Source organism: Idiotropiscis lumnitzeri, chromosome 1 (assembly GCF_059441095.1).
Source record: "Idiotropiscis lumnitzeri isolate Australia: NSW breed Sydney's pygmy pipehorse chromosome 1, RoL_Ilum_1.0, whole genome shotgun sequence".
Taxonomy (NCBI): domain Eukaryota; kingdom Metazoa; phylum Chordata; class Actinopteri; order Syngnathiformes; family Syngnathidae; genus Idiotropiscis; species Idiotropiscis lumnitzeri.
The window spans coordinates 2,639,136-2,665,519 of record NC_142391.1 but is presented as its reverse complement, the minus strand read 5'-3'; the positions used below and the strand labels follow the sequence as shown (position 1 = coordinate 2,665,519).

The following is a 26,384-nucleotide window of genomic DNA, read 5'->3' as shown; positions in this document are numbered from 1 at the left end:
GGGCCGAGGCGTCGCGCCACACTTCCTCCCAAACATCAGTTGCGCCTTGTTTTGCATCCATTTTGTCTCTTTGGCCTCCCGCCTCCGCCGCCGCTTCCGCAAGCGCCCCACCGCCGCGCGGCCCGCACCGCCGCCGCATTGCAGTCGTTTGCATGCTGTGTCCAAAAATGTGACCACAGGTGTTAAGAAAACAGTGACGGGAAGGCTGCCTGTCAATCTGTCGTTGGCGTGTCGTTGGCGTGTCAGGCTGACCCGGTCGGTCGGGAGCGCCTCGCACACGCCTACTTTGCGCGTGTGCGCACACACACACACACACACCTATTTTGTCAGTAATCAGGGTTCATCTGTAGTTTGACAGACGGGGGGGGGGGCAGCATACCCAAGCTGTCTCAGCACGTAGCCGGCGGGCACAAACGGACCGTGACGCGTGACGATAAATCACGACAGTCGAGACAAACACCCACCCAATCAAGACGACTCGATTCATCTTTGGCAGTGGAAAAGTACAATTTGGACTTCCACCTGTATTTTGAGGAATACTTTACATTCAACCGCGGCTATTCGCAGAGACGCCAAGCGCGCCGCCATTTTGAATTGCCTCCACTCTTTTTTTGCGCTTCGGGGACGGAAGAAGTGTATATCTGTGCCGTCGCATGATTGGCTGGGATCGGATGTTTCGGCCTCGTTAGCTTTTTGACCTGATGCCGCCGAAGTTATGTTTTAGCTGAATATGGAATTTGCAGCTCAATGTGTAATTTATGGGACTGAAAAGAGTTCATTGATTCATTTGACGACAGTAAAATTTTGCGTTTGCTAATGCAGATTCGAAATATCGGTGACATAGATTCACTCATTTTACGATGTCTAATAATATTACGTATTTTCCGGACTATAAGATTTTGAACCGTGCGGCTAATACAACGCTGCGGCTTTTCTGTGGATTTTTTTTTCACCACTAGGGGCGCTCTATAGTTCGTAAAATATGCTAAATAAATCTCTTTTTTTTTTTTCTCTCTTGGGTCTGTTTTGTTTTAATTCGCAAAGTTGTTGCCATGTTAAAAGGCACTGTTTTAAAAATCTGTTTATGTATCTTTATGGGCATTCACCTGAGTTAACAATTTGAGCATTCGAAGCAAATTGTTTAAATGTTACAACAATTCTGTTTCTTTACACAAGGAACCATATAAAGTACGCAAAACGGACTTAACTGGGTGTAAATTTTTAACTGCGTTAAAAATTTAAAAATTAATCTCCAGAGTTAACGCTTTCGTTCTGACTCACATTGTTTCTTAAGATTCGATCAGATTCATTTCTTGCTCGTTCGTCACGGGCAGAAGACCTTGAAAAAAATACTCGGATATAAAATGACAAAATTGACGTGACAAAAAAAAATCGCATTTGGATTATTTTCCAAAATCGTTCAGGTCTTGTCCCATCGCCAGAGTTCAGCTGTGAACCGTCAACGACGATTGGCTTCTTGTACTACTTGGTGACCAACTGCTGGGAAGTACAGTCATTTAGAATGTGTGTGCGTGGGGGGGTGTGGGCGTGTGTGTGTGTGTGTGCGAGAAAAATGATGGATGACACCTGCAGATGTGCAAACGCTCCCTCGAGTGAGCGCGCCATTGTTTTGTTTTCACTTTTTTTTTCTTTTTTTTTTGCGTGGGAGCAAATTGTGTGTGGGGGTGTGTGTGTGGGGATGTGTGTGTGTGTGCGTGCACATTCCCAAGCCAACAACCAGCTCAGATAATCATCTGTCGTGATGTATGAGCTCTTCTCTGAAAGGTGACTTATCAGTTTCCTCGGCTAAGTGGCAGAGCTACCGGCGAAGCTACTAGTGGCTGCTCTTGCACAAACACACACACACACACACACACACACCCCCACCCACACACGGCAAAGTCCTCTTCTGTGTAAGATGAGACACCTGGAGAAATGTGTGATGATAAAGAAAAAAAAAATCACTAAGCAATGAACTGCTTCCGGTTGGGGTTCATTCGGAGTAATTCTCTCGTCATAGTTCAGCAAAATGGCTGCTTCAAAACAAAATGGCCGACTTCCAGCTCAGTTTTGAGCTTTGGTCCTTTTATGACCAAATTGGTCAATACATCCTCAATGATTGTCAAACATCACCAAGCTCCGCCCACATTATATGCCCATGTCAAACGTGTCTCAATTTCATATCATCCATTTTTCCAAAACTGGCGCATTTGGACGTGTCCCCTAAAAGCTGTTTGTCAAAGGAAGCGACCAGAAAGGCGTGTTGAAGCCCCTAAAAGATGATTCGTTCAGCAAAAAAAAAGGTTTTCAAAGATTTTTCCACCAGTTGCCATTTGTGTTTTATAAGACCTACGCTAGTCATGGCGTCTTCTCAAGCTAGCTAGCTAGCTAGTACTGCGTGTATCCTGTCGTAAAAGCAAATGACATTTCCCATTAAATTAATAAAAATTGTTTTGTGCGACGAGGCCCCCCCGAATTTGCTATAAATAATCAATGTTCTAGAAATGTAATTTACGGGAAAAAAATGTTAGCATAATAGCAGTTTGCTTAGTTAGCACCTTTTGAAAATTTTCGGAAAATAAGAAAAGTCCTTTTGTTCGTACGTTGATATTTCTATTGATTCGGTGACAGTAAATTAAGAATAACTTCGGCAAACGAAATTAATCCACAAGCCGTCTTTATTTCCAACCCCAAACGAAAATGACCTTCAAGTAAATTTAGCTTCTCGACGTTCCGTTTCGGTGAGCTCTTAGCACCTTTTGTCTCGGCGTGTGTGCGTTTGCGAGACGCCGGATGACAAGCCCTGTCACTGCTATTGTGGCGGGCAAACAAAAGACGCTTGAAATGGCGGAATCCCCCCGCCGCGATGTCACTCACTACGGAGCCGTGACGAGACGCAGGTGGCGGCTGACCCACCACAAGAAATGTTTTTTTCGACAATAGTTGGAATTGTAACGTTTTCACATTAACTCCATTAAATTCCCCACATTTTCGGAACTTTTGGAGTTTTTCCTCATCAGAGGACTTTTGTTGTTTTTAACCTTTTTCAGCTCATTTGCACATTTCGAGTGACTTTAAAAAAAATTTTCTCGTTCACTTTTCTCACATTGCAACTTTATTCTTGTTATAATGCAACTTTAATCTCGTAACCCTTTTTTTCCTCATTGACTTATTGCATCCTTTTCATGATTTTTTTTTTCAAAATATATTTTTCTTAAATGTGCACGTAGAAAATTACTTGTCTTATAAAACTTTTTTTTCCTAATAAAAACTTACAATATTTTTCTTAGAATTAAATTGTTCTCATAAAAAAAAATTTCTGGTAAAATTATATATTGGTTCCAATTTCTTTTCCACAAACTTTTAATATTTTCTCATACAATGTCATTTTTTTTCACAAAGAAGTGACATTGTCAGACGAGTAGCATAATTGCTTATGTCATTTTTGAATCAAGAAAAAAAAATCAACCATAATAGTTCAGTTCCTCTGCCGATTACCATGTCCAGGATCACTAAGAATCGACAAAAAAAAAAAATTTGCTAGAACTTTTTTTTTTTTTAAATTGATATTACAACAGTACGTTAAATAACTTTTGTGATCATGCGATGAGGCAATTTTGTTTTCTATTTTCACATAAAAGCATCTTCTCTGTTTTCCCCTCACAGAATGACAATTTTTCACCCCAAAATAATTTTGCATTTAATTACAAATGCTTCCCTGTAAAATTCTTTTTTTTTTCCGTGAAATCAAAATTTTCTCATCTCTCCTCCAATTTATTTTTTTTTCATTTTAACATTACGTTTTTTTTTTTTGTTAAAATGTCCTTTATTCTTGATAAATAAAAAATAAATCTTCGGAAATTTAGCTTGATTTTCCGATTTCTTCAAAATATTTATTTTTCATAAAATGCTTTTTTTTTTCTCAAAAAAACTTATTTCTGCCGACTTTACAAAGATGCAACTTTATTCAGGTAACGTCTAAATACACTTCAGAGAGTTGCGTAACGTTTTTTTTTTTTTTTTCTTCTTGTAACACTGACTTTCTTGGCAAGGTGGCCGAGCGCATCTTTGGACGATCCGTCATGGAGGACAGCGCCCTTCTCTGCGGTTGTCTTTGCGTTATTTAGACAACAAGGTTCAGCGCGAGCTTGTTTGCGTTGCGCTTTTGCTTATTTGCAGCCTGAAAAAACAGCGGCTTTGTCATTCAAATAAACAGCGCGCGGCTAAAAGCAACCCCACGCCGAAAAATAATCGAGCGCTTTTGCAGCTGTCGGATATTTGAGCGAGAGTGAGCTAACGTCACCAAATAAAGTTTGGACTGTTGACAGTAAGTTGTAGCGCGTCCAAATGCCGTCTCGCCTACGTGCAAGCGCCTGCGTGCGCTACGTGCGTGCGCTAACGTGTCGTTCCAAGGTCACTTTGGATTTTTGCCGAACGCTTCCTGCTTTTTGACTTCACGCACTTTAGTGCGTATCATCTTTTGAATTTTGACTCTTTTACTCGAGCCGTTTCTTTTGTTTTAATATTGTGACTTTTTTTTCTCGTACAAGGCAATTTTATTGTCTAAATATTGACCTTTTATAAGAAAAAAAATCTAATCAAACGTTCTTCTCACGGTAGGCGTATTTTGACTTTAGTCACTTTTTTTTTCCGCAAATGACTTTATTTCCATAATGTTATATCGTTTTCTCAGAAAATAAATTAAAAAAATTTTTACATCTTTATTATAACTTTATTACTTTGTTCCGACTTCACTCTTTGATTTTCTTTTTTTTCTAAAACCAACTTTATTCTTAGAATTCTTTCTGAATATTGTGACATTCTCATTGAGCAAAAAAATTTTTGTTTTAAAATAAAAGTCCTCGCTTGGCTTTTTTCTTAAAAAAAAAAAAACAGCTATTTTTGTAATTTTACTACCTTTTCAAGAACTCAAACTTTATTATCGCAACTTTACTTTATGAGTTTTCCTACTGTTTTTCCTTGCAGAATTGCAACTTATAATAATAATATGATATTGGTTTTGTATTTTTTATTTGTATTTTTATTTTTTACTTTTTTTCTTGTTTTTTTTCCCCTGTCCATGACAAATGTATTCTCTGAATGCTGATTTTCCTTTTTTAAACTTTTTTTTCTAATCTGTTTTTGTTCTAAAATTTGATTTTTTTTTTTCCATAAAATGCCCCCCCCTCCAAAAAAAAAATCTCATAAAAATTGGGAATTTTCTTTGTGTAAATATTTCTCGGAAAAATCTTTTTATTCACGTAAAATGTAGCCTATTTCTCAAATTTTCTCTGACCGTCTAACTTATTTCCAGTAATGATACAAATTAAGCAAAGCGTCACACACATTCCGACTTTATTGTTTCTGCAAAGAAAGAAAACATTTATTTATTTTTTTTTGGTTGGTTTCTGCTCGTTTGTATATGCGTGTGACGCCGGCGCTGCTTTTCTAAATCTCCAGCTGTCGTTTTGCCTGAATGTGAGTTCCATATTTGCATGCAGGACGCAGCTTGTGACTTACGCATTTTTTGGAACGGAGGCGCTTGCTCCTTGCAAAGATGACAAAAGCCTCCAAACAGCAACAGTGAGCGCGACGGTTGGCATTTCAAACAGCCGCAACGATGATGAGCGAGATAAGGTTCTTTGGAAAGTTGAAAGAGTTTAAAACAACAAATGGCTTCGTCTTACCTTCCGTGACCTTCTGGAATGGAGAGCAGCAACAAAAACTTGAAATTTCAATTTAAATGTGGAGTTTGAGTGGGGAGGATTGTTGAATCACCCAAAAACTTGCTTTGGAGTTTTGTGCAAATATCTCACCAAATTTTCAGTATTACTGATTAAAAGTGTCGCTTTTTGAGGTAAACTCACTTTGTCATTTTTTACGAAAAAAAAAAAAACTGAACTGTTGATACAAAGTCCCACTAAATTTTTTTTTTTATGTAACTTGTTGTTGTATAGCACCAGGTGTAGCTTTTTGAGTGATTACTGATGATGGCGGCGGCAAAAAAAAAATGTTGACCGTCTTGAAAACTTTCACGAAAAAAGTAAATTTTCTACCAAAAAAATCCCCCAAATTTTTTTGTGTAGTGAAACAATGTTGCATTAGCTTCAAAACTTACTTCAATGTCAATATTGCGCAATAAAAATTAACGTTTTCTTTGGTCAATTCAAATTTTCATGGAGGAAACCGCTTTTGGGGACTAATTTGTCAGTATAACCAATCAAGGTTGTTGATTTTGTCGGAGCAAAAATGGATGCCTGCCCTGAGAACTTACTTCAATTTCAATTTTGGAGTAAAACCTGATTCACTTTTTGTCCAAAATGCCACATTCCTAGCAGCTTTGTTTGAAACCTTTTTTTTTTTATGTTGAATGGCCTGAAAACTTGAAAGGAAAAACTGAAATTTTGTGCAAAAAAAAAAAAAAAATTGTCAGTGTAATGATGGAGAGGCTGCAAAAAAGTCTTTCTTGAGCTATTGTTAATTACTTGAAAGGAAAAAAGAAATTCTCCTGAAAACTTGCTTGAATGTCAATTTTTCACAAAAAAAAAAAAAAAATTCTCTGAAACTGATCAAGGTGCAGAACGAGCTGTAGCTTCTTGAGTGATTTATTTGAGGAACAAATAATGTTTAATTGTCCTGAAAACTTGCTTCAATGTCAATTTCCTTCTAAAAAAGAATGACTTTTTGTAAAAAAAAAAAAAAAATCCCACAAAATTCTGATCAAGCTCCAGCACCAGGTCTCTCGTGTCTTGAGTGATCATTGAAGATGGCGGGGGGGTAAAAAATTGTTGACTGTCCTAAAAACTCACTCCAATGTCAGTTTTCTTTGAAAAAAACTGAACAATTGTTTTTGCAAAAACCGACAAAATTCTCAGTGCAATTGATGAAGGTCCAGCGCGACTTGCTCCTTCTTAAGTGATCATTGAAAAAAATTGTTAAATCGTCCTCAGAACTCGCATAAACCCCCCCAATAAAAAAAAAAAAAAATAATAATAATTCTGCAAAATCCCAGAAAATTCTCAGCAAGTTTTAAAGCTGAAAAAGTCACCAAAATGTCTCGTTTTAGGTCTGGTGGAGATCTGCTTGATGCATCCTCTAGACGTGGTGAAGACGAGGTAAGAGGTCATGATTTTTTTTTTTTAAACAGCGCACGTTGTCGCCCGAAGTGCGCCGAGGCCAGCCTCACACCCCGGTGCCATAAACAGGTCGTGGGCCACTCCTAAAGCTTTATAGTCTTTCACAGGCCTCGCCGAGACCTCTGGCTTCACATCTTAGGCCCCCTGCCCCCTTCACTGCCACTCAGTAAATCCTAGCGCCGCATTCTGTCATTTACAGCCGCACTTTCTCTCATGGATAAATTGCTCGGCGCGCCTTTTAAAAAAAATAATAATAATAATAAAAAAATAAGCGAAGACGCTTGCACTTTAAAGGCAGCGCCACAGTGGGAATAAAAGCTAACGGCCGATACTTGATCCTCTGAAGGGAGGCTCGTGATTTACGGTGACCCGCTGGGAAGGTATGAGGCTTTATTATAGGTAAGTGTAATGGGTGAGTTGTTGTTTTTTTTTTCTTTTTTTTTTTCTCGAGGTCGCAAGGCCCATTCGTACTTGCGCCAGTTCAGGGGGGGGCAACGGATTTATCTGTTTGCGTCACCACGCTTTTATGCCGCGCCGCCTGCTTGAGTTACACGCACATGCAACGTTGGAGAAAATAAAATTACGTTGAGTTTTTTTTTTTTAATTTGGCCTTTATTAGTCCCACAATGGGGAAATTCGAGATTCGAACCCAGGCCTTCTGGGGAGACTGGGTCCTGAACGCGGCGCCTTAGACCACTCGGCCATCCTGGCCATCTAAAATGCAACAAAAAATTCCACCAAAAAAAAAAAATTGAATTCAACTTGTAATCTTGTTTGATTTTGTAACGTTCCAACTTTTTACATGTGCTACTCACATTTTTTGACTTAGCTTTAGTAAAATGAGCGACTTCATTTTCGGATATTAAAGCCCTTTTTTGTCCTTATTTTTTATGGCTTCGAAAAAAAAAATATAACTTTCTCTCTTGCAACTTTTTCTTTTATTCATTTTATTTTTTTTACTTGAAATTATTGTGAAAAAAATCAACTTGTAACATTTTACATTTTTCTCATAACGTACATTTCCATTCAATATTTTGATTACTTATTTTAATTTTTAAAAATTATTTTGTCTTTCCTCGGGTTGAGACTTTTATGAAAAAAAATGTCACCTTTTATGTCATAACATGAAAGTTCTATTCACGATATTTTCACATAAATAAAAAAAACACACAAAATTTAAAAATGTAACTTTTCATCTTTATTTTTTTTTTAAACATAGTGCCAAGTCAACTTCATTCATTTTGCAATATTGGAACTTTTTATCAAGTAAACAATACGCATGGATGTAACGTTATCGCTTTATTCTGATAAGTTTTATTTTGATCATTCCAAAACATTTTGTTTTTTGAGTGTAACTTTTTCTCACATTTTGACTTTTTTTTTTTTTTTTTATTTTGCTTTTTGTTCTTTTACACATTTTTTTCTTGTCCCTTGACAATTGAATTCATTCATCAACAAAAAAAGTAAGCTTTTTCTCTCAACTTTAATTTGTTCACACAATTGTCCGCCATAATTGCTTTTTTTTAAATGGGGGGGAGTGTTTGTCAAAGAATATTGCCCAACTCATCATTTTGAATTTATCCAAGTAATATCTGACTGTCAACTTTTTCTGGTGATATTTCAACTTTGGTTTTGGGAATGGGAGAGCTACAGCTTCATTTTTGTACTGGTGCAACTTAACACACACACACACACACATGCGTGTATCTTTCCACACAGGAGGCAGAAAAGTCTTGGTAGTAGCTAATTGGGACGCGAGGAGGCTGAAGTCCATTAGCAGGCCTCTTGAAAAAGCGGCGAGTCGCCACCTCCTCCTATTAGGCTCCTCCGTCTCCCGCTTTAATGTCCAGTGGGCCAAATTGATCGCCAACTGGAGTGAATTTAAACCCCTCCAAAAACACAAAATCAAAGGATTTTAGCAGGGGGGGTTGGGGGGGGTAACTTCACCTCCACCCCCGCCCCATCCCTCGCCAAGGCAAATGTGACAAATTATGTTCTCAGCCGGCAGCTTCCGTTTGATGGTTTTTACTTTCTTCTTCTTCGAGTATGATTGTGACTTTCCTTCAAATATGACAACTTTTTCCTCGGAACGCCACAATTTATTCTCTCGATATTAGTTGTCGTTTTTTGTTGTTGTCGTATTTTGACTTCTGGTTTACCAATTGTGTTCGTTCATTTCTCATGGTTCAACTTCACACTCGCAATGTTGCAACTTTGTTTTGATAGTCAGATGATTTGTGCAATATTTTATGATTATTATTTTTTTTTTTTTTTTAATTATTATTATTAATGATACGTTTGGATTTTTTTCTTATTTTTATAATGATGACTTCACACCTTTTTATTTGTAATTGAGGCAAATACAATTTGATTCTCAAAATTGCAAATAATTTTGTAATCATCTTTTTTCTTCATTCTGACAACTTTTTTACCCCCCTTTAATATTTCAACTTTATTCACTTAACATTGTTCTTGTGGTGTTACTATCTTTTAAGGATGGTCGAGTACCGATACCAGGTATCGATATCAGGCCAATACCGGCCCAATTTTAAGGTATCGAGCCCTCGTGGAGGCTGCCGATACCGGTCGGCCTCTGATACGGCAACAAGCCAGAAAAAAAAAAAGTCTTTGTCAGTCTTTGCACATTGCAAATTGTTGCGACGCTTGCCAAAATCTGCTGCTGTGAATAACGAACAAAAAAAAAAAAACGACGAGGCACTTTGGCAGCTCGCAGCCTTAAACAAATACTGCTTCACCCTCCAGGATGACAGACACACTTGGCAGGTAAACAAGTCATCTTGTTCCAGCATTGTTTCTTTTTATTTTTTTTTGTGGCCGGCTACACGCAACTTCCAACATAAATACGAGCGCGGTGAATTGCCGTGAGAAGTATGATCATTATTTTAAAAATGGAAAATGCAGAAACACAACAAGCGGCAAAGCATCTGCTTTAAAAACAAGCCCGAATTTGATTTTGGCGCTGTTCCCGCGACAAACGTGAAAAAAAAATAAAAAAAATCTCACATTTCAAAGTTCAAGCTTGGCTGTGGAAAATCAAAAGCAAAGCGGTCATCCACATACTCATTTGTGTCCAGGGCTACAAGTATCAATTATTTTAAAAATCGATTAATCGGTCAACGTATTTTGTCTATGAACTGTTTTTAAAAAAAAAAAAGTCTGATTTCCGTCCTTTTATCCAGGAACAGAAAATGCATCAACTGATCATTTGATTCATTTACTGGAAATAAAATTGGCAAAAATGTTGACAATTAATTTGATGACAAAAAAACGCCCCGAGAATCAATCTGCTTTCACAGAGGACCGCCGAAATCTGACAGTATTTCCTCTTGAATTACTTAAACTTGGATAGTTTTGAACTCAAGGCGGTCTCTAAACAATGATAAAACATATTAAAAGCGTAATTTGATCATCAATTGGTTGTCGATTAATCGTTGCTTCTCAATTTGAATTTTTCAAATTAATAAATAAACGTCAACAGGCACACCTTTGCTCTGTGATCGGAGTGAAGGAAATTTTATTTATTTTTTTTCCCTTTTTTGGGAGTTGACGCTTGACGCAGTGTCGATTGATCGATGAGGTCATTGATGTTTTCTTTGCTTGTCGACTTGCCATGTGCGCTTTCACTTCCGCGCACAATTCTCTTTGAGGCTTACTCTGGATAATAATCAGCCTCAAATGTCAATGTAGCATACTTCACACGAGTTAAACCCTTAATTGGCTCTGGCCCTGCAGAAATGTTGGGGTACTCTGAAAGGGGGGGGGGGGGCAGTTCACCCGAGAGACAGCGAGCCCAGTTCCAGCTTTTCATTAACCTGGAAAGCACCTAGTTACATGGTTCATGGGCTGGTCTCAGCTCACTTGGAGGTAACAAAGGGTGTCGGGCGGCACTTTCCGCAGGGGGCCGTGCGCTGGGGGCGCCGCCATCTGACTCTGATCAGGTGGCCCACGCTCATTAGAGAGCAACCCCTTTAACCGAGTGTGGAGATCCGGTTTCACGGAGCGCCGCCCACACCACGCGAGCGCTGCCAGCGACTTTGCCGTGGTGCACTCCACTTCCGCCTCCCTCGTGTTCAACGCAACCCGAAAACTGAAAATTTGGCCTGTGCTTTTTCATGAGGAGTCGAACAAATGATGAATGAAATGATGAAATGTGGCACTTTTGTATTGTCGCTATTGTTTTGGGGGATTGTGTCGTGCCAATTCATTATTTTTACTGTTGATTAGGGCTGCGCAAATATTCTAAATTCAATTCTGATTACATTTGTAACACTCAAGGATTGCAAAATCGGCAAAATCGTAAAAAACTATTATTTTATATATATATTTTTTTTATTATTCTCATTTATTTATTATCACTTTTATTTTTTATTTATTTTTTAATCTCGCCACAAAAATGAAAGCATCTCAGCTGACAAAGAGAAGCTCAAAGCTAAGTTGTTACGTTTTACCGTATATACACGTTAAAGATATGCCAGTCAGAACTCTGGCAAAGTTACGTGACATGTTACGAAATCCTTGTATCCCGTTTTTTTATTTTTTTATTTATTTTTTTATTTATTTATTCCTTTATTTTTACTAACCTTAGGCTAAACTCGTCAACTCAAGCTGTCATTGCCGGCGCTTCGTTGTGGCAACAACAACAATTTTGGGGCAAGAAGCGCTAGTTTTTATTGCAGTAATATTTTGTGTTGAAGTGAAGAAGAAAAAAACGTGTTAAGCTGTCACCAATGGACGTTCCAGAGAGGACAGTTTGTGCTTTTATTTATGCAAGGAGACCTTGAAGTCATGTGAAAGTACTTTTAATATCGCAAGCGAGTAGGCAACATATCGTTATGTCGCTAGCTAGTTAGCTTGTAGCGGTAATGTCCTGCTTGAGTTTGCAAACTTGTTGATGTGTCACTCTAGTCTACCCAGAACATTAAAAAAAACAAAGAAATAATAGTAATAAATAAAACAAATAAATAAAATTCTCATTAGCGCTCAGCCGTTGTCCGTGCATTATTCTCCAGCTCATAAAAGTGCTTAATTTTACCCTAAAAATAAATAAATAATAAACATAATTAAAGCAGTCAAAAATGCTGAAGTCGATCCATCCGTCTTCGCTTTCGGCGAGTTTTGATCAATTGCCGCCGCCGCACCTTAATCCGAGGTCTTCATTTCGGGTCCACGCACCATGGGTTGAAGACCCTGACGACAAAATGAGAAAACACACCCGTCCGCCGCGCCCCGGTAGCATGTTTTCAAGATGATTAGAAAAAGCTGCTCCGCGCTCCTCTCCCGACCGTTGGTAACCACGGCAACCTGACCTCCGTTTGCTCACAGCACGCTTTAAAGTGCGTTCTTGAAAGTGATCTTTCACGAGGGCTTTGACGGATGACGTCCTGCCTCTCTCAGGGCGGGAGGGGAGGAGGGCACTCTTCTTAAAACTGTTAACCCCCCCCCCCCCGCCTCACCCCAACCCCACCGTCCCCTCTCCAACCCTTCTCTTCCTCAGCATCCTTTTTGCCCCCCGACTGCTTGGTGAACCCCGAGTCACTCCTGGAAGAATCCCTGACACCACCCCAACCCAGCAGGTCACAAAGCGGCAGCCGCAGCCTGATAGCTGAGCTTTGCTTGTAAAGTAGCAGGCAGGTCAGCGGTCAGCAAGCCTGCAACACCCCCCCTCCTCCTCCTCACCCTCCTCACCCCCACAAACACACAGTCTAACTATGAGAGCAACAAATTATTCAGAGGTTGCAAAGATCTGAATCAAATCATCTGAAATGATTTGAAAACAGGGCGGCACGATGGCCTCGCAATACGGAGGTCGTGGGTTCGATTCCCGCCTTCCTGTGCAGAGTTGTCATATTCTCCCCGTGCCTTCGTGGGTTTTCTCCGGGTACTCCGGTTTCCTCCCACATTCCAAAAACATGCATGATGGGTTGATTGGACACTCCAAATTGCCCTTAGTTGTCATTGTGAGCGTGAGTGGTTTTGTCTTTGTGTGCCCTGCGATTGGCTGTGGCGACCAGTTCAGGGTGTCCCCCCCCCCCCGCCTACTGCCCGGATGGGATAGGCTCCAGCGCCCCCCGCGACTCTCGTGAGGAGAAACGGCTTGGATAATGGATGGTTGATTTGAAAACAAGCATCAGTCCAGAGCAGGCGTGGGCAAACTGCGGCCCGGGGGCCACATGCGGCCCGTCAAACGTTTTAATCCGGCCCGCCGAATTTGAAAAAAATGAAATGAATAAACCTTGTTCATGTTTTATTTTCTAAATATTGTGGCATGTCAAAGACAGATATTTTGTTGTAATTCTTTTGTTCACTTTCATTTGAAATTAAATGTATTTTATTTTCTCCGATGAGGTGAGGTGACCAAAACACTCCGTCCATCTGCTCCTTGTCCGGCCCCTTTGTCAAAAACTTTAGAACCCATTGTGGCCCGCCAATCACAAAGTTTGCCCACCGCTGGTCTCGAGAAAATAAAAGTTGGCGTCTTTCATGGTGATGAAAGACCAAAGGATCGATTCACGAGAATTATTCGAGGAGCTGCTTCACCTTGTTTGGCTCTCCTTCTAGAAAGACAAAACGGACCTTGTCCCAGACAACCATCTTGCATGTGTTTTGGTCCAAGCCCAATTAGAGATTTATTGCGCAGCAGCAAGATTTTTTTTTTTTTAAATCTATTCTATGACTCACACGAAACCAGTGCCGTGATTTGAGGACACGTGGGATGTGGTTCAGTTTCCCGGTGTTTGGAAGGACTCGGGCAGCAGCACTTTGGATCAGCTGCAGTTGCATGATTTTATTTATTTATTTATTTGTTTGTTTGTTTTTTTTTATATTTATTTTTTTTAATTTTTTTTTATTTCAATGAAGACATGTCCAGACACCATTAAAGTCATCTGGTCTACTGAAAATAAAAGCCTGAACATGTTTTTCAGAAATTAAAAAAAAAATAAAACTCAATGGGTAAATAATGTTTTAACACTTTGCGTAGTTGAATTTCGTCCCCCCAAAAATAAATAATCCAATCTGAAAAGTCCTACTTTATCAACGTTGACTGCTGAAAATACGTTTGATTCATCTTCTGTGATCTCCGACCATACCGCATCCGCTCTTCATTTTTTTTTTTGGATGCATGTCGGTGCCAAACTCCAAAACAGCTTTTACATATTACTACGCCATCCTCGCGTAATATTCCAATGAGGCCTCAAGATGAGGATTTCGAGTCTGATGGCTTTCGCAGCAGCACGCAGCACCCAACCATGTAAGTCTTGAAGTGGAAAAAGCCCAAAAACATGATCTGTGAAGTTTCCTTTTCATGTTTTGACAAATGTGGCGCTGGCCATTTCCTTGCAAACAGCAGATGTGCATGTGGGTGTTTGCTCGCTACCGCGCCACCTATAATCATTATCAGTCAAGTTCACATTCCTCCCGGCTAATTACAGACTGCTGCGCTTTGATTCGGCTCGAGCAGCCAGACTGTGATGCAACAATTTGGTTTCTCGCAGCGGGCTGCTCGAGATTTGCTCACCTTTCATTAGACCTTTTTTTTTTCGGGGGTCACGGTGGAAATCCCGAACAAGTATACCGGTTTTCAGAGTTTCGTTACGTTTCTCGAGATTTTTTTCATCTTTTGACTGTTTGACTGCCATTGACGGTTATAGATGTCAAAAATCGATTTATTTTTTTATTTTAACTCAGCTGGTAGTGAATGAGTTAATTTAGTCAAAGAGTCAAAGTATTCTTTGAGGTGGTAAAAAGTTTGCGAACCACTGCGCTAATGCTAATGCTAATTGGGCGTAACGGAGGTGGTCAAATGGATCATTTACAGCGACGGTGTCATTCAGCCTTCTGCAAGAAAAATTGAACGTAATTCCTCACCACCCAAAAAAAAAAAAAAAAATGTTTTTCAACCACACCATGCGGAAATCTGGTGTCAAATTAAATTCTTTGCATGAGATCCTTTGAGAAAAGTGTGCATTGTGCCCTTTAGCCACAATATTTCATCTTCAAGTTGACATCTTGAGAACGAGAGGACGTCTGCGGCGTCAACGTATTATTTTAACCGAGTCTTTGGTTCGGGTTTTTTCACCATTTTCACCCGGCCGTGAAATGAAATCTACTTCCTGTGCTGAGAAAACGAGCCAGTCGTCTGCTCGTGTTCCTTTTTGTGTGTGTGTGCCGCGCTACTATTTCAAGTTATTGCTCGAACATTAGCACCGTCATTTGACTTAACAGCGTTTGGCCGAGCTCTAAAAGATCTCATTTTAAACACCTCAGAAATATTTGTTCTCTGATGCAAGCCGTTCCTGGAAACGCGAGTAAAAGTGCTCAATTTTTCCGCAGAGCCGCTCCAGACGAGCAGCTGAGGGTTTTTTTTTTATAGACGACGTAAAGAGCGATACATCAGGCGGCAGAAAAACCTTTGGGTGTCAGTTTTGGCCTCTTCCCGTCTGCAGTTTTTCCAAGCACATCTTTTCCCGGTCTGCCGTGGTGAAACGGGGGGGGGGGTCACGGTCGGAACATCTGGACCGCTAACCCCTCCCAGGTATGACTTTTGATTGAAATGAAACCGAATGGCTTTTGAGAATAATGCGAAAAAAAAATATATAAACTTGACGAACTTCTGCTCCGACTGAATCCGTTTCAGGAGTTTTGGAACGATCCAATCGTACGGCCAGTTTTCAGTTGATGTCCCCCAAAGCGAGACTGGCCTGAACATTCGGTCCGTCGTTCATCCTCAAAGCGGCGTCGACGGTCTTTCCCTGTTAGCATGATGGAGTGCCCGCAGTCTCCATGTGGATGGCTCCGATCATTCATCTCCAACAAGTCCCCCCCCCCCTCCTTAAACTTGGCAGAACGGCGCATTGGGCTTTTTTTTACCATCTTTTATGATCATGCCTGTTAAAATTAACGGTCTGGCTGTAAAAAAAACCCCAAAAAAAATAGACTTTCCCGTTACAACGCCGTGGCAGATCGCTTCAGTCTGAGAAATTTACCTCTGACGGTCACTTTTCAGTCCGTTGAGCTGAGCCAAGCCTCCAAAATCCAGCCTAGTTTGAGTCGATTTCGTCTCTGCTCATCAAAGTCGGGCAAAGGCGCGATTGTCTAAGATTGGTTCTTTATTTATTTTAACATCAATCTACCTCCTTTAAAAAAATAAATACTTCCAGCTCTCCTAGTAGCATCGCCGTTATCCAATTTGGTAGCCTAAGTGTTGATCAAAAATGGGACAGGCCCTATTGTTTGACGTCTCTGAAAGATTATCCTGAGCGACTAATCTGGTGTGTGTTGAGTGATTTATTTGTTTTTTGTTTTTGTTTTCTGCTCACGTATGTGCTCGAAAAACTGTCAATCGTAAATCGTGTTTGTAAGACGTGTCTCGCAAATGATTGGGCGTGATATAAATCAGATTATTTGGGAACGTTTTTACATTAAGAGTTTTTGTCCAATCAGATTTCAGCTAGCTCGTGTTGCCGGGCAGATTTCATAACACCAGTTGCTCGCACTTTTGGTCCGCTACTCCAGCAAGAAAGATTGCAATTGAAGTTGTCTTGCCTCTCCTGATCCGTCATGGACTTCTCCAATTTATCTTGCGTCGCTGTCGTTTTGGCAACCTCCTCTCCGATCTTCTCTAAAAACGACCAACTTTTCACAATCTCCTCCCGGGATCCATCCCAAAGTCGGTCCTATCAATCCGCCGAGTCAATGGTCAGTCCAGACGCCTCCAGCCTCCCAAGGATCGTTTTTATCACCGCTCTTTAAGAACAAGTCGTTACCTCCTGGTCTTGGAAATGGACGTGACCTTGCGCCGACCTTTTAGCTCTACCTTGCTTTGGACATCTTTGCGGATCCCTCGACCCATTTGGCGGACGAGGTCTTTTCAGTCGTCGAACTGTCCTTGTCTTCACCCTCACCCGGGCAGCTCCGGGCCTGTAAAAGACAAACAAGCGAGCGTGGAAAGTAGGATGTGGGTGAGGAAAGGTGTGTCGGGGGGGGGGTGCTCCTGATGAACTCTCCGATATCATCACCTCCGCGTGTGCTCGCTTAGCCAGATGATGATTGAATGAGTCGCTCGGAGCTTCCAAAGTAGCCCCCCGGGGGGAAGGGGGGGGGTGTTTCTGGGGTCTTCTTTCTGCTGAGTTTTACGATCGGCATGGCTGACTCGGAAGCCAAATGAATCTGCCAGAAGCAGTGAGGCTGTTTAGTGTTCCTACCTCGTCCACCGTTTCGCAGCCTTTATTGAGCCAAGACACAGACGGGCTACGCTCGGTTCACAGACGACACTGTTCAGGAACAAGTCGGACCTCGAGACCGCCCCGTTCTGTCAGCCTTGAGACTCGCTCGTGTTGCGTCTACCACGGTCGTCTTTGTATGAAGCAAATTCACGTTCGGTTTTTAGACAACTCCCACGCGCAAGTGACGGGAGGGAAAGGTTTGCTTTGCCTTGGTTGGGAACGCGACATTACACTCGTGTTGGAAACGATGACGCAATAAAAGAACCCAATTCGGCAAGAGGAGTGTGACCAAGTAAAGATCTCAAATTCGAGAAACGGTAGTCGAATCATGATTTTTGGTGTCTGTAAATGTGTGTCGGGGGAAAAAAGCTCACTGGTGAGAGCCGCCAAGACACGCTAATGCTATCTCGTTAGCCTCTTTATTTTGAAAAGGCTAACAAGATGTTGCGCGGTGATTGGCTAAGTGTCATTAATTAAGCAATCAGTAAAATCGGTGGTCTTGTCCGTTGTTTTCCAACCTTTACTGGACCAAGGCACATATTTTACAAAATAAAACATTCAGAGTACACCCACAAACAAAAATGGAGAAGTGGCAGTAAAACAGGCCAAAATGTATGTCATGGGGGTGCTTTCTAGGTGTGGTTTAACCAGTGGTGGGCAGTCAGAGCCTTCAAGGCCTTCTCTGCCGGCCGAACATAATCAAGAAATCATGATCAGATTCTTCACATTGATGTCGTGAATTTGTAGGTGAGCGTTTTTATCCAATCAGAATTCCGCCAGCTCGTGTTGCCGGGCAGATTTCACAATACCAGAAGCACGCACTATTCGTCTGAGGCCTTCAGATACAATCGTGAAGGCGTCTGTTCTATCAAACACTATGGGTTTTCAGAGTTTACAGACCGTAGCGACAGCCAATCAGATCACGAGTTGGTGACAGTGCGGCCTTCCGTTGAAGGTGATGAACGCGTCGCGATTGGATACTCACTCGCTATGCCGAATCAACACACCTGAAAGTCGTAACTGGCGACTGTTTGAAAATCAAAAATATATTCTTGCTTTTTTTTAACCACAATGGCCAAAGGAGGTAAAAGTGTGGAACTAATTGCAGATACGCTTGCGAGGCCATTTTCAAGACGGACTTTTCAAAGAGGCTAGGTCGTCCAACACTTACTCAGTCGTTCGTAAGTGTCTTTCTCTTCATTATTTGTCCAGCCGTGGTGTCATCAATGATGCTAATATGAGAGAGATTTATTCAAGTCGGACTTTGCTGAAGGCCTCCGTGTGGAAGGCACGACCCGCCACTTGGTTTAACCAAATGCAAAAGTATAGAAATAAGTCCTAAGTCAAGATTGAAATATTTCTGAAAGGGTGTTATTCTCAGGAATGTCTCAGTTTGGACTTCCTTTCGCAAAACGACCGTGTCAACCCTCTATCCATTTGACAAATATGCAAAGTACGGTCATTTTTGTTTTCAGTAAAAGCATAAATATTTTCCATTTCCTCAACCTCGAAGACCTTATTAGCCCCCGACGAGAGATTACCGCGTCCCTCCTTCCAACCTTTTAACACCAAACGTTTCAAGTTGTGGCTTCCACACTTGGTCGCTGTGAAAATCGACATGAGTTGCTTCCTTGCCGGGGGCTTGACGCCTCCACCGGCCCCCACCGCCCTCTCGGCCGCAAGTTCTTTTGGTGCCCCCCTATTATCTTCCCTGGCCTGCGCCTCGCCGTTTGCTCCCTGGCTTTTTATGGCGGGGTAGCGGAGGGCCACGAGGAAATGAGGTGACCCCGGGGTCACCTGCGGAGTCGGAGGACTGCAACCCGGACCGCGGGCTCATGGCCGGTTTCGGGCCGGGCGAAGGCCACGCCGGGAGATTGACCCCTCGGCATCATGTGCCTTTAATTAAGCCCGATTTGAATTTCTTTACAAGCTCCCTGTAGTCTTAAATCCTTCAGTTCTTTGCCCCGGGGTCCCCCTCGCCCCTCATTCTGCTGTCCCCTCCCTTGGACCCTGAGTCCTCTTTAATACGGTGTCAGACATCTGTAATTGGAGCTACGGGGACAGCGACCAAAATAGACGTGGAGACGCCACCCCTCTAAGATGTTAATATATGCCGGGGTGTCCAAACAACGGCCCGTGGGCCATTTGCGGCCTGCTGTCGTTGTTTTGTTTTTGTTTTAGCGACCAGCCATATATGTAAAAATTTGCAATTTGTTCTGGTCTCTTACTTCCTTGTTTTCCACCAATCACGTCGTTCTGCGAGATGGTGACTCTTTCCGGCCTCATTAAGTTCATATCTCACTGAACGGCAACGGTTTGCCCGTGATTGGCGCATGGCCTGAATGTTATTTTGGGGGTTTGTTAAAGGTCGCATCATGAACATGCTCCCCAAAAATTTGTGACAAGTAAAACTTTGCAATCGTTAAAAAAAAAAAAAAAAAAAAGTCCGGGGACGTGACCAAGTTGTTTGATGACAAATAGTTGTTAGCTTTGTTAACGTGATACAAATGTGTAACTAAACTGTAATAAACATGAGAAAATGTATCTTGATCATATTTATTAAAGGAGATGAAAAATAAAAAATATTTTGATGCCACATTTCGACAATAGATACATTTTTACTTGCAAAGAATGGACTCTCACGTAAACTTTAAGAGGCTCATTTAATTTTTTTTTTTTTTTGTTCGAAGCTAGTTTTAATACAATTTGACTGCAAATATACCGACCCTCTCCATCATATATTCTATCAAGGGTGTTTCATAAGTCTTTACGGCAACTTAGAATTCCTGAAAGGCAAAAAAATCTGAGAAATTGTTTTATTCAAATTTTCACAAATGTTCAAAGCCCTCGGTTCCACGGCATACATGAAAACGATATTTTCTGAGCAAACGCCAACAAGCGAATCTGGATTTCTTGTCCAGATCTTTGCTTTCTTGCGTGATAAATAAATGAAAGACGAAGAATGTCCGTGACCTTTGAAATTTCTTTAGGTAGCCCTCAGAAGAAAAAGTTTGCACACCTCTGATCTCGGCGATATGAAACCCCCCCCCCCCTCTTTAGTGGAACCTCGGGGCTCTTTATGGGCCCATCAGGCACCCGCGTGGACGACTTACTGCTCACCTCATTGACCTTGCAGTTGAAGACGTATCAGGCGGGGATTCTTTTCTTGTCATCTTGCCTTTTTTTCCGACCTTTAAATTAATCGACACTTGCGTCAATTTTGTTTAGCTCGGCTTTTAATTGTGCTCGTTAATGGTCCAGAATGTTTTTTTTTGTTTGTTTGTTTGTTTGTTTGTTGTTGTTGGTTTTTTTTTTCTTAAGGTTTACGGTCCTGGTTCTTGGGTCAAAGCGGCACAGCTACGTTTAACGACGTCTTATCGCCTCAATACGCTCAAGCCTTCATCTCTTAACGGGCGCCTTTAATTCATTCCGTGGCCCCCGGCTGGTTCCTCGCGTAAAAAGATTTAAACACCGCTCTCCGGCCTTTATTGGCGAGGCTGCGAAAGTGTGCCTTTGCCACACAATAACACTAAAAAAAAAAATGAAAAAAAAGGGGGGGGGGCGGGCTGGGGAGACCCGAGTGCGTCACATGAAACATTTCCGCGTCTCTTGAAGAGCTGTTGCTGCGCGCTTACTTTTTTTTTTTGGAAGCTTTTGCTGCAAATGGGACCGGTCACTGGGAAGTCGGCTGGCTAATTGGATGGCTTGGGTTAAATAAATGTTTGAGTTCGTACCCTCCCCCCACGCCTGCCTGCCCTGAAGGGGGGGGGGGTCCGTTGGTACCAACCAGACTCTCGTTCAGGCTCAGGGGAGATGAATGAAAGCGAGAGGGCTGGGAAAACGTTTGTTTTCGCCACGGAACGGTTTCGCGTGATGCAGTCGTTTTGACATACTGACTTCAAAACTAATTGGAATGAGCTTCTATTTAATTATTTATTTATTTATTTTTAGGGAGGCGGAATAGCACGCTCTTATTTCTTAGCTTTTTCCGTTTGAGAGAAAGCCCTCCGAAGGCATTAAAAAAAAAAAATTTTCGCAAGTATTTTTTTTTATATAGAAGAAACTTAATTCTTATAATATTCAAATATAAAAACTAAATTCACTACGTTGCTGTTTTTTAACTCATTTCTCACATTTATATTATATTATATTAAATCATATATAAAGTAATTAATACAAAGACAAAACTGAAGAGAAAATTATAATTTTGAAAAAAAAAAGAGTGAATATTTTTCGGCCTCTAGCGTAAATGTAATTCTTACCTTTCTTCCCATAATTTGAACATTCAGGTTTTTAAAAAAAATTTCATATTCAGTTTAAAGTTGTTTTTTTTTAGATTATAAAAAAAATTTTACCTTCTTTTTAGATTTCGATAACATCGCTCGCAAAATTCTTTGATTTTTTTTTTGTGCGGGAGAATTCTCTTTAGTGTAATTTAAATGTTTTTGTACGGGCACTTTTTTTCCATTCATTTTATTATTTTTTTTTTCATTTTGTATACATGTTGTTATGATGTTTTCCATATTTTTTTTTTTTTGTGGCTACATGTCCTACTACACTGAAGTCGTGAAACTGCATTTGGACATGCCTGAATACCGCAGGTGTAAAAAAAATAATAAAATAAAATCAAAATAACATTAAACATAACGATGGACTTTTTCCTCAGAATTGAATTGACAGGCAGAATTGTGTGCATGCAGGTTCCAGATCCAGAGGGGCACCAGCGACCCCACCAGCTACAAGAGCTTGGGCGACTGCTTCCGCACCATTTTCCGCAACGAAGGGTAAGTCGGCGTATCTTTGCTCTTACGTGCCGGAAAGAAATGTAAACGTTTGTCTTGAATTGGTCCGAAAGGAAAAGATGCTGTGTCACGATAGCGCAAAACAATGAAAATTCAAAGCAGGAGCGCAGTTCAAAATGCAAGCCGAAGAATTACGACAAATCAGCACAATTTTCACAAAATTACACAATTTTCAATTTGGGAAATTTGTTAAGACGAGTAATTTTTATGTATTATGTAAATTTGTAAATTACTTGTTACAATAAAATAATTTTTAATTTAGCATTTTCAATATTTGTGCATTTGTACGGTCCTATTTTTGATTTTCTGAATTGTTTCTTTTTGATTTTCTGAATTTATATTTTACCGATTTTGTTTTTTTTTACTCTTGTATGCAATCTTGTGCCTTCAAATATTTCATTTTTTTTTTAACTTTTTTTTGTTTTTTTACTTTGTACATTTAGATTTTTTTTTTAATTTTGTAAAACTTTTTGTGCAATGTAAAAATTAAATTTTCTGTAATTCTTTTTGTCAATGTATGGTACAGATTTCAGCTTTTGTTTTGCTTTTTGTGTTTATATATTTTTTTAATTTAATTTAATTTTTTTATTTGATCTTTTTTTTTTATTTTGTAAATTTGTTTTGAATTCTGTACATTTGTATTTTTCAAGTTCAATTCTGAGAATTTGTTCCATTTAATCGAGTATAGTTTTTAATTTTCTCCAGTACCTTTCCAACTGAAGACATTTGACGGTGATCTTCCCTTTCCTAAAAAGTCTTCCCGGCTAACTGACGGCAGCCTTGCCCGCCCCTCTTCCTCTCCTTCCTCCTCCTGTCGCGGTGACAGCTCGCTGAGACAGCGCAGACGTCGGAGAAAGTGTCGGCCACTCGTTGTGTTTACGGCGAGACGACAGCTTTACAGCAGATATAAAAAAGTGCATCAGGTGGCGAGAGGCCGCGCGGTGACAGCTCGGCAATCCCGCAACCCCATTCCGACTTGAGAGTGTTGGAATCCGTGGTGACACACTGAAGATCCACTTCAATGATCTCTTTTGTACTTTGCGACAGCACGCTGCGGGCCAAAACCGCTTAGCTGTGATTTGTACAAATAATGTTGCAGAATTATTCCCGAAACGAAACATATCCCCGAGGCACTCCAGTGTCAATCTGAGTTCTGGTTTGTTCAAATCGGCACACATCAAACGCCCATGTTTCATTGGCGATTTTTGGGACGCGGGTGCGGCGGCGGCAGCAGCCGTGCGGGTTCAGTGTTTCCGTCTGGAGACCAAACGAAAAGTCTATTCGGCAGCACTGGTCTCTCCTCACGCCGTTAAAGCGAGTGGGCCCGTTTTTTGGGGGGCAGACACATGGTCATGTTTACCTCCCACTGCTCATTTCCTGAAAGTCTCCAGCGAAATACGCTTTTATTTGGCGAGCGAAATGCAGCGATCTCCGCACTTATTGGCACCCGTGGTTAAGATGTGTTAAATTCCTTCGAGTGAATTAAGTTTTTATTGCAGACTGAAAATTGTAAACATGGTTCACTGAACACGGAATCAAGCTCCTCTCGTGGTCCGCTGAGTCCCCAGACCTCAACCCCACGGAGAACCACCGGCGGGAGCTAAAAAGGAGAGGACGTAGCTTACTCGTTATTTTGGGGGGGGTGCGAAAATTATTTTTTATTATAAGTGTAATATTAAGGAATACTTTTCCCATCAGTCTACATTCATGATTTTCTTTCATCATGTAATGTAAAAGATGTTTTTTCAGCATTTTGTATTTCATTACACAGGTCAACATTTTTTTTACCATTTCTTGCTGCTCTCGTTCTTTTCTCTAGCGCATCAGATTTTGATTTTCAAATATTTTAACTCATCATAAAAAAATAATTTGCAAAGCATATTTTGCAAAGTCTTTGATTTAAAATCCACTTCATATTTGTTGATTTTACATTAATTACAAGATATTATTCAAGTAAATGCCTGTTACAAGTTTCATTAAAAAAAAAAAAATAGTCGTTGAAAAATATGATTAAGGGCAATTAATTACGGAATTTTTTTTGCGATTAATTTGTTAAAAAATGAAACGCTTGACAGCACTTTTTTAGTTATATTTTTTGAATGGTTAAGTTAAGCAACAGGTGGAGTTCTGAAACTAAAATGTCATCCCTATAAATGAGCGTGCATGGTAAAATATGTGTGGCGTAAGCTTTTATAGTTCCAACTTCAAAATAAAAAATGAAAACATGTAAAAAAAAAAAATAATAAATTTTAAAAAATGTGCCAATAAAAAATTGACAAAAAATATTTATATATATATATATATAAATATATAGATATACATACACATTTTTTTTTATCTGTATTACTTTTGTAGCTTTTCCCATCGGTATCGTTTTCTGCATTCTGCTTGAGACACTACGAATGCCATCTGTATCTTTTTTTGTTTTATTATTCAATTGGCAAAAATTTAAAAAAAAAAAAAAGAAAATGAAAGACTCGTCCACACAAATGTTCCTGCTGATTTTTACCCACAAAACGTTCATCTTCACGGACAAATTTGAAATGACTGAACATGCTGCACATCCATGCATCGGCGTGTGCGTGTGTGCTGCTAATTCAGGCCACTCAAGTCAAAGTTCGCGCCGAGGCAGAGGGAACGTGAAAATATTTGCCGATGTAGCACGCCGGCATGTGAAAAGGTTCCCTTGAGAGCAGGGTGAGTCGCTGAGCATCTTTGGGACAGAACCAGCTCCGTTTGTTATGATTGTGAGCGACACGGACTGTTACTATTAAGGAAAGTTTCATTCAAAGCAGAGGTGACCCCCCTGCCCCCCCCCCCTCTTTCACTTTGTGTCGTTTGCGTAAGGAAAGCCAAAAAGTGTGCACTTGACATTGGAATGCAAACCAGCATTCAAATGGTGGCGGCCATGTTTGTCTTTGAGCAAATTTTCACTCACCTGGAGGCCTGACCACACCCGGGAAATCAGCGGCCGCCATTTGCGTGGCCGCCCGCCGGCGTTTATACCGCCTTGTCTAATACTTTTAAACTAACGTGGCACTTATGGCGCCGCGTTTGATCATTTGTTACTTCACGTGTCAATATTGTCGGGCTGATGTCGGTGACCCCTGCGACGCGTTCCACTTATTTGTGGTGGAACGACACTGTTGACGCTTTTGGCCAATCGTCCGGCATCTTCTGTGTTGGTTGTGGCGAGTGTTGCCATAACACGGCGCGCTGTCCACATGCCGGTCAACTGCAGTGGAACCATGAAGGTCTAAGGTCTGACTTCATGCCAATTGTGCGTGCTCCTGGTGTTATGAAATCTGCCTGGCAACACGAGCTAGCTGAATTCTGATTGGATAAAAACTCTCACCTAAAAATCCAACACTAGGATATAATAAGACATCAATGGGAAGAATATGATCATTTTTTTCTTGATTATGTTAGGCCAGCCGAGAGGGCCTTAAAGGCCTTGACCCCCCCCCCCCCACCAGTGATGGATACTTAATATTGAGATTTAATAGAATATAAAGAATGCGTCTGTTGTATGTTAGTTAATCAAGTAATCGGATCAATAACATACATGTGAAGTACTGCAATTATTTTAGTGAACTTGTAATTTGTGTTTTTGAGTGTGTATGGCTTTAAAAGGCGGGGGGGGGCAAAGTTACGGGGGGGTTGCGTTTGAGCCTATAATGATAGCTTGTCTCCCCACAGAATCTTCGGCTTCTACAAGGGAATTTTGCCTCCCATCGTTGCTGAGACGCCCAAGAGGGCGGTCAAGGTGAGTGGAGTTGGCGCAGCGCCACATTGCTAACCGCCCCTGTCGTGGCCGTCAAAGTCATTAGCGCCACCTGGAGCGCCCGCTCCTGTTTGTTCTGTTGGGCCAGCGCAAATATTGACTTACAAGTCGTTAGCGCTGCGTCGCGCCCAAGCCCCGTCTTGTGACAACGGCGAGCGTTTCCAATACAGGGAACCTTCACTTACTTTGCTCTCAATAGTCAATTAGAATTGAGTCATGAAACGATACTGTGAATATTATATTCGTCGAATTAAAAGTACAAATGTTGCATAGTTACTTAGGATACACCGACAACTTCATCTTAATTAAAATGGATTTAAATTCCCCCCAACACATTTTTACAAACATTTATGTAGCTTATCTATACATTAGCTAGCTTGCTAGCTAGCTAGCTAGCTAGTCTGCTTGCTAGCAAGAT

At 40.8% G+C, this 26,384-nt stretch overlaps 1 protein-coding gene across 2 annotated transcripts in view; it reads left to right on the top strand.

Annotated features, from left to right (window-relative positions):
• slc25a21 (solute carrier family 25 member 21) overlaps window positions 1-26,384 on the top strand; it is an 82,932-nt gene that overhangs the window by 44,521 nt on the left and 12,027 nt on the right. For both annotated transcript variants that reach the window (XM_088292334.1, XM_088292376.1), the window contains 3 exons: window positions 7,067-7,115; window positions 22,081-22,164; window positions 25,882-25,948. In XM_088292334.1, the coding sequence (XP_088148460.1) occupies window positions 7,067-7,115; window positions 22,081-22,164; window positions 25,882-25,948 (200 nt within the window). The remainder of the gene's footprint in view (window positions 1-7,066; window positions 7,116-22,080; window positions 22,165-25,881; window positions 25,949-26,384) is intronic.